Source organism: Hordeum vulgare, chromosome 3H, assembly GCF_904849725.1.
Source record: "Hordeum vulgare subsp. vulgare chromosome 3H, MorexV3_pseudomolecules_assembly, whole genome shotgun sequence".
NCBI classification, from domain to species: Eukaryota; Viridiplantae; Streptophyta; class Magnoliopsida; order Poales; family Poaceae; genus Hordeum; species Hordeum vulgare.
This window is the reverse complement of record NC_058520.1, coordinates 129,453,002-129,460,847: the sequence shown is the minus strand read 5'-3', so window position 1 is coordinate 129,460,847 and position 7,846 is coordinate 129,453,002. Positions and strand designations below refer to the sequence as shown.

The following is a 7,846-nucleotide window of genomic DNA, read 5'->3' as shown; positions in this document are numbered from 1 at the left end:
TATTACTTACCGGTGGCATGGTGGGTAATTTATGCAAACTTTAAGGGTAATTTTCATGACGGACGACCAGAAACCGTATTTGCTTTATTATTAGGGAGAGATTGATGCTATAATATCATATGCTGATGTTTCTCTATTTTCTAGGTAGCGAAAGGGTGGGCAGGGTTGATTTGTTTTATAAATCGGTTGCTTTCGATTGATTAGGATTTTTTTTATCCGGTCAAAATCATGAATTAAATCCAAAATTGAATATCCCAATCAAATGGAAAAGCTTCAAAATTAAAAAGCATGGTAAATTAAAAGAATTGAATGAAAGGGCTCCGTAATAAATTATTGATTTGGTCAAAATCAGATGAACCGGTTCCAAATTAAAGACCTCAATTAATCATGAGAGCTCTCAAATTAAGGATCATATAGTATATTTATAGATAGATATAGATGTCTGTCGGTATTAGTCGTTGAGGCCAAATCTGGAAAATTGAGATGGGTAGCCCTAAGAGCATCTACAACGGGACTTGGCAAATCCGCCCCTATACGTCCATGTGCACGTCCGTGGACAACGCTGGGAGGAGGGACAACTGCCAGCCGATGTCTGCATCCGCTCCTCGCGATGTCGTCAATTCCATTTGTCGCTGCCTCCATCATCGATCCCTCAAGGCGATGTTTTCTGACTTGCATGACATCGTCGAGGACGGGACACCGATGGACGAGGTGAAAGGAGCCTCAGTCATGGCGGTCGGGGACGGGCTCAACGACATCTAGGATGGCACGTCGGGACCGTAGGCGAGGATTGGGAGCAAGGGTGACGGATGATGAGGGCTCGGACGCGGGAAAGGGGGGAGGAAGGCAAGAGAAGGGGAGAGTTTCACTACGAGGGAAAAGCCTATAAGTGGAGGACTAACACTAGCACACCCTCGCTACTGCTATTTTATAGTAGCGCGGGCAACACACACGCTACTAGTACAACTTTATCAGTAGCGTGTGGGGTACAAAACTACGCTGCTAACAGTTGATAGTAGCGAGTTCACAAAGCAGTGTTGTTGGTATTTTAATTACCAGTAGCGAAACTGTTAGCTGTAGCGCCCTATCAGTAATGCGGGGACCCTCGCTATTGATACGGGAAAAAAACAACGCTACTACTAGGCTTTTCTCTAGTAGTATTTGACGCAATTTATGGTGGGGTAGGCTTATCGGATACGACATGACAAACACGCCTGGTCATGCGCGGGCATTCCATATTTACATTTAGGTTGGATATAAGGGATGTGAATCAGTCCGGACGTTTGTGATCAGTTTAAGCCGCCCATCTGGTTTAGTTTCTTTGTGACCAGCTTATCTGCCCGACGTTTGAGGAGGGTTTGGGATGCCCCACTATAGATGTTCTAACCAACCCCGGCAGTATTATAGGCTCTAGTTTTATCACGGTAGTACTTGGCAGGAAAAGGACATAAAAATGTACTTCCATCATAATGATCTAAACGCTTTTATATTTCTCTACGGAGGGAACAACTTAGACTAGATATGTGCCGTTGAGCTTTGTCACTTCAGTTGGAGCGAGACGAACCGTTGGATCTTCTGAAGCCTTAACTGAAGAAATGGGCCTTAACTGAAGAAATGGACAGCTTCGCCAAACCTTACGGCAATTCATCAGTTTCAGCTGCCACCACCGGGAAAGAGCGGCAAGCCAAAGCAAACCAGGGCCAATAGTTTTCTTTCACTAACCAGGGCCAATGTGAGGTTTCAAATTTCCAAGCCAAATTCCACAATGCTGCAGATAAGCATTCTCATTTATTTGAGGGTTCTGGCAGATGGTATAAACTACTTGAAATCTGATGGCGGATCTTACGGCGAATATCTCAGAAAAGCAACATGCTGAAATCCAACTGCAAGACCAAAGATAGGAAATACTACTCCCTCTGATCCATATTAATTGTCGCTAATCTAGTACATGATAATCATTTAAGAAAAATAGAGATGCGTCTCTTTCACCAATCCAAAACTCCACTTTTCATGCATCAAGTACAGTCAACCCTTTAAGAAAGAAAAAGGTACAGACAACACAGATGGATCACTTGGTGGACTCAAAATTACAAAACCGCAGAGAAACTGACAGGGTACATATCTTAAGGACATCAGGTGTGAAAAGAACTTCACAATTGGCAGCAACTTAAATTGTATAGTCCATGCCAAAGCCAGAAGATAATCGAGCATTCATCAAAGAAGGTCTACAGGCCAGCAATGAGCTTTCACTGAGATAATTTTAGTCTCACAACGTATCCGGTATAATCTTTTTACATTACTAGTTGACATAGAAAAAAATAATCCAAGTACCATGAAATGTTCCAATGGATGGGCAGAAGAACCATTGCTAGAACCCAATAGGATTTACTTGGGCTGCACCAAATATGATGCCCATACCTCATTAGCTGGAGGGGGTGGCTGAACCCAGTGGCCAGGTATACGACTGCATACAGGTGCAAACAGTCAATGCATTTACAAGAATCCCCACAAAAAAATGTATCAGAAGAATAAAAATATATGTAACGTTTGTTTAACATGGCACATCAGAGGCCTCTCTATCTACTGGAGTAACTAATTATTATGATTGTGATGTAGACTAAAAAGGATATGTGAAATTCTGTTCTTACAGAACTGCAATGAGATGAAGATTATCATAATTTATAAATTAGTAGCCGGTTCAACAACTCAGTCTGGTCGGTCTGGTGTTACAACCATACCATAAATAAAACTAGATGAAAGCTCCACAAGCCATTTGCAACCTTCATGCACTATTAAGATTTACCAACTACTCCCTCCGTACGGAATTACTTGTCGCTCAAATGGATGTATCTAACACTGAAATACGTCTTAGATATATTCATTTCAGCAACAACTCATTCTGGGCGGAGGTAGTATAACTCTAGCTTTGTCGCTCAACAAAGATGCTAGTTTATCATAGTAGACCTAAAGTCAGCCAATTTGAACACACCATTCCATAATGGTTTCTCATGAGTTTATTTTATTAAGCAAAAACCTTTAAAAAATCAGCAAATCATATCTACACAGTTAATTTGCATAGCATGAGAAGGATGCTTGTCCAATAGGTAACACTGTTTAGTTTGGCTGTTATATTTACGAGACAAGATAAACTGATAAAGCAGTCTGATTCAATAAGTAAATGCCTCACCTTCCTCCAGGTCTGATAAAAGAATCCCACATTCGGCGTACCTACATCAGAGTGAAATACATGTAAGATATTGGGTAACCTGAACGAATATAAATTTTATTCAAACTTTGGGAAAATCTCCTACTCAAATAAATAAAATATTATAGGTCAATAAAACTTCAACAAAAATACCCTACTTTACTTTCGCATAGTTCTCAATAGTGCTTGAAGCAATGGTTAGCTGGTAGCTGCATAACATCCAAATCATGACACCCAGTGAAACTCAACAGGTTATATTAAAGATCGTTAAGCCTAGTCAGCCAGTGTCTCATTAACACTGTCATACAAACCCGGGGCACTTGCATGAAGTTGAGAGGTTGGAATAAATTACCTCAATGAGTGTCCCCAGGTCATAGCTACTTCCATGATAATAGTGGTAGAACTCAAAAGGCAGATTGGTAAAAGAATCAGAATGCCCAGGCCCTTTCTCAATCCTTTGACCTTCATGTTCTCTTTTTTTATCTGCATGATCACTTCCCTCACTTATGCTTGCATCTCCTTGGTTCTGCTCCGGCGTTGACCCACTTTTAGATTGTTCAAAACCATCTTCTTGAGCAGTTGTATGATGGGCAGCCTTCCTTAATTCCTCAGCGGTGAGAATAGCATCCTTCGCAGCATCAGTTCGAGCAGCAGTTGCAGCTTGGCGCTCCTCTTCCTCAACTGCAGCCTTGACACGCTCAAGATATTTATCATCCTCTTCTGGCAGAAAATGACCTGAAATATAACTGTCTTCAGTGTTAATTATCAGGCATGTGTGGGTTGCAACGGCCAGAATAAAGCAGGTTAACCATATCATCACAACTGGACAACTATTATAAGTAAAAGCATTGCCTACAACTGCATACGGAATTTAAGAATTATGGCTGAGATCTTAGTTCACAGAACAATGTGGCAGTATACTTCCTCCGTTTTAATACAAGTCCGTTTTCCGGGGATTGCCAATTTACACTGTAGTTCCATTGAGAAAATAAGAGTTTAATTACAGGAATCTTTTAAACCACAGCCTATTATGCTATGCGAGGGATTTGGGTGGTTATAGACTTCATTTACTAAAGAGAAGAATGGTCCAATTTAATGACTGGTTTCAAGATGTCCTTTGCTCCTTTAAGCATATGGGATATGGGCCATATGGCTGGTTGCAGAATAAGGGAAGGGGGAGTGGCTAAATGGAGATAGCTTGCCTTGTTTCTTCAGTTTTTCAACCCTTACAGAGCGGAGCTCCTGTAGTTTCTCGACCATTAGTGCAAGCTCGAGCTGTGAATGGTAGATTTGTTCTCAGAAAATAGTTAGTTTTTTTTAGAGAGAGACAGAAATTAGTTAGTTGGGATAAGGTAACACTGCACAAATGCTTCAAAAAAACATTAACAGCTTATAATCTACACAAACAACAACTCAAGAATTCAAAAACTACTTGCACAAAAATCTGAAAGAAAACAATCAAACTAGATACATGGAATCAAGCACAGAAGTTGGGCTGCACTCCGTCTAGGACAACTAATTGGCAATTTTAACAAATCTTCAAGATAGCAACTTACAGAAATTTTCAACAAAAACATAAGGCATCAAGAAAAAGGTAAGAAAATAACAATTGCATAACTTCAGGCTCACAGCTAAACCTATCCAAAACTCAGAGAGTATTAATGTGTTAGATTATATCTAAATTCAACTGTATGCGCGGATTTTCTTGCAAAAAAACAATAAAATACAAGGATTTAGAGTTCGGTACAATACTTACCTCAGATTCTAGACGTTTTCTTTCCTCATTTGCTTTCTTCTTGGCAATCTGCTTCATGCTTTCCACCTGGTTTGTACATACAACAATGAGTTCATTATTGTGGAACAACTATTTTCCTAATAGTTACTACAGGTAAATCCTATGAATGAAATGGCAGTTTTGACAAATGAGACGGCACCTTGCGTTTTGCAATGTCATTCGCTATTTGCCTAGCCCTCCATTCATCAGCTTCCTGATCAATTTTGTCAAATTCTGCACTCTCCTACACGACATGAAGAGAAGGGATGCCATGCATTTATTGGATCTGTGGCCATTTTGATTCTAATGGAACATTTTCACAAAGATAGGAAAATAGAAACATGTGAACTAGTTCCACCTTCTGGAAAAGCTCTGCTACATGCTTTCTCTTCCTCTTCCTCCATCGCTTATTTCTCTTGGACTTCTGCAGCTTCTGAGCTAACGAAACCATTGCCGATCTTTCTGCCCAAGGACCGTCTTGGTTAATAGCGGAAGAAATAGGTGCCAGGAGATGCTGAAGTTGAGAACAGAGATAATTAGCCGCATCTGTAGCCAGAGATTGATGAGTGTCTGGGCTAATCTTGATTTCACGTGCGAGCTCCGAAAAATGGCAAGGTCTGCCCGTAGAAGAGCCACAAGACTCTGAAGACAATTCTACGGCGGATGAATCTGGTTCTTGTGCACTAGCATCTGATGAAATCCTCACAAGTGCAATCTCCTCTAGCTCGTTTATCCTGCCAAGCCAAATCCTTTACTTCAGCACATATGGCACAGAGACTGAATACAGCGTCATTTGGGAGTTTAGGGAACTCACAGAGCGCTTGAAATCGCGACCGTCTCTTGCAGCTTCTTCAAATGCTCCCGCACATTGACACGCTGCCAAAAGGAACTGGCCACCGCCAGTGACGCTGCCTCAGGCTGGAAAGGGTGCTGGTGCTGCTGGTGCTGCTGTTGGTGCTGGTGCTGCTGCTGCTGGTGGTACTGGTTCTGGTAGTGCTGCTGCTGCTGCTGATGCCACTGCCATGGCGGAGGCTGAGGAGGCCGCAACGGTCCAAAGGCATTCGGTGGTGGGAACATGGCGGCCTGCTGCCGCGAACGAGCTCTGCAGAAAAGCAAAAGCAAAGCTCGTCAAATCCATGGAGAAGAAGAGCGTAGGGGGCAGGCGAGAACCGTATGGCCCTGTTAGGTTGTATGGGAACCAACCCCCTGGTGGCCGGAGGAGGTGAGCGCCTGGCCGACTGGCGGCGTGAGTGACTGCGGGTCAGAGGCGCATGGGCGTTACCTGAGAGATGGATCTCGTCTGCTGATCAGTCGCCGAAGGTATTCGGACTTGTCGCCGGCGGCGCCTCGCTCCTAGGTCTTGCCCGTCCGCCCAAAATTGAGCTAATAGCCAAATTACCACTAGTCAAAACCAAACATGCCAAAATACCAATAGTAAAAGCCAACTTGCCAAAATACCACTGAGTTCAGTTTTTTCTACTACCACTAGTTCATAACTGAGACTAACACCATCTAAAAAAGACTTTCATGCCCTTACCTCATCACCACAGAACGAACAGACACAAAATGGTTCAAACAAGTCACAACAAAGTATAGCAGATTTTCATACTAGCACATAGAGAGTACTACAAGCATCAGAGATTCACCCCACCAGCTGCCGTCGAGGGCCTAGAAGGACGACATCAGGCCTCGTCGGGGGCGAGCGGGAGGGCGGCCAGCGGCTGGCGTCGAGGCCAAACGATGGCGTCGCCAGGCCTGGTCCTCGTCGGGGGCCAACGGCTGGTGTCGAGGCCAGAGGGCGGCGCTGGGGCCTGGTCCTCGTCAGGGGCGAGCGGTAGGGCGGCAGGGCAACCGGAAGGGCGGCGGAGTGAGCGCCGGCGCGCCGCCATGTGTAAGGTGGGGGAGGATACGGGAGAGATTGGGCTAGGGCTCCTCTCTGTAGGTTTATTATGGGTGCATTTTGGGAATACCAAAAAAAACTGACTACTCCCTCCGTTTCAGTTTATAAGTCATCTTACGAAAATCAAATAATCTCACAACACTAAGGCACGATGCATTAACTTTCACCTCGTTTCTTGTTTTTTGACTTGAATAAAGGTATCAACCAATAAGAGACGTGGGACGTGTATGTTTTTAATGACTTGAGACTAACTAACACGACATGCATTGGTCAATTCATTGCATACAATGGTATTAATTAGCAAGTTAACATTAATTTCTCTTGTTTTCCTCTCCGTCTTGGTTGCGGTGCACAACCTAAGATGACTTATAAACCGAGACAGAGGGAGTAGACATTAACGGTTTGACTCACTGAATTGGTTTGACATTTAACAGAAATGTCATTGTGACATGAAAAATTAAGAGAAGAGTGCTATTTTGACACTTCGGTTTTTCATAGTTGTATTTTCGCACTTGTGGTTTCCACTAGTGGTATAGTGGCAATTTTCTTCCCAATAGGCCGGTTGCACCCTGCCCGTTCGATGATTTTGTACCGACTGTTCAGATCTTACAACATCTCCACTCGTTTGGTCCCCAGCGCATCTGATGAATGTCACGTTTTTTCGCCGTGAGGGTGAGCGAGTTTCCAGTCGCGTCCCCTGGTTTTGGTACCAGACGTCTTTTTTTCCAATTCGTCTTTCCCGCTGTCAAAAATACGACACGAGTTCGGCAGTCATCATGCTACAAGTTGGCGATCAACATGCCATAGTTCAGCGATCAAACACACCCAATAGTTCGGCGATCAAAAGGAAGGGATGGTAGGGATTAAACGAATCAAACGGTCGGCTCGGCGTAGTGCGACTCCTCTGCCGCGGAACTGGCCAGGGTCGGGCTTGTCGTCGACGTAGCTGGGCTCGTCGTCAGCGTGG

At 43.6% G+C, this 7,846-nt stretch overlaps 1 protein-coding gene across 2 annotated transcripts; it reads right to left on the bottom strand.

The window, feature by feature from the left end:
* Positions 1 to 2,189: 2,189 nt before the first annotated feature.
* On the bottom strand, positions 2,190 to 6,377 carry LOC123443232 (U11/U12 small nuclear ribonucleoprotein 59 kDa protein). Of its 2 annotated transcripts, none has more exons than XM_045119549.1 (9): positions 6,262 to 6,377; positions 5,794 to 6,081; positions 5,338 to 5,713; positions 5,140 to 5,223; positions 4,962 to 5,027; positions 4,408 to 4,480; positions 3,558 to 3,940; positions 3,188 to 3,228; positions 2,190 to 2,464 (listed from the first exon to the last, which is right to left on the bottom strand). In XM_045119549.1, the coding sequence occupies exons 2-9, from the start codon at positions 6,054 to 6,056 to the stop codon at positions 2,386 to 2,388; spliced, it is 1,365 nt and encodes a 454-aa protein (XP_044975484.1). In that variant the 5' UTR covers positions 6,057 to 6,081; positions 6,262 to 6,377; the 3' UTR covers positions 2,190 to 2,385. The 2 variants fall into 2 exon arrangements, with proteins under 2 accessions (XP_044975484.1, XP_044975485.1); XM_045119550.1 differs by having other exon boundaries at positions 6,183 to 6,269.
* Positions 6,378 to 7,846: the final 1,469 nt, after the last annotated feature.

Coding starts and splice junctions, on each gene's coding strand:
- LOC123443232 (XM_045119549.1), bottom strand. CDS start 6,056: ATGTTCCCACCACCGAATGCCTTTGGACCGTTGCGGCCTCCTCAGCCT. Junction 4,481..4,961: donor GAAAACGTCTAGAATCTGAG/GTAAGTATTGTA, acceptor TACCATTCACAG/CTCGAGCTTGCACTAATGGT. Junction 3,941..4,407: donor TGAAAAACTGAAGAAACAAG/GCAAGCTATCTC, acceptor GTTATATTTCAG/GTCATTTTCTGCCAGAAGAG.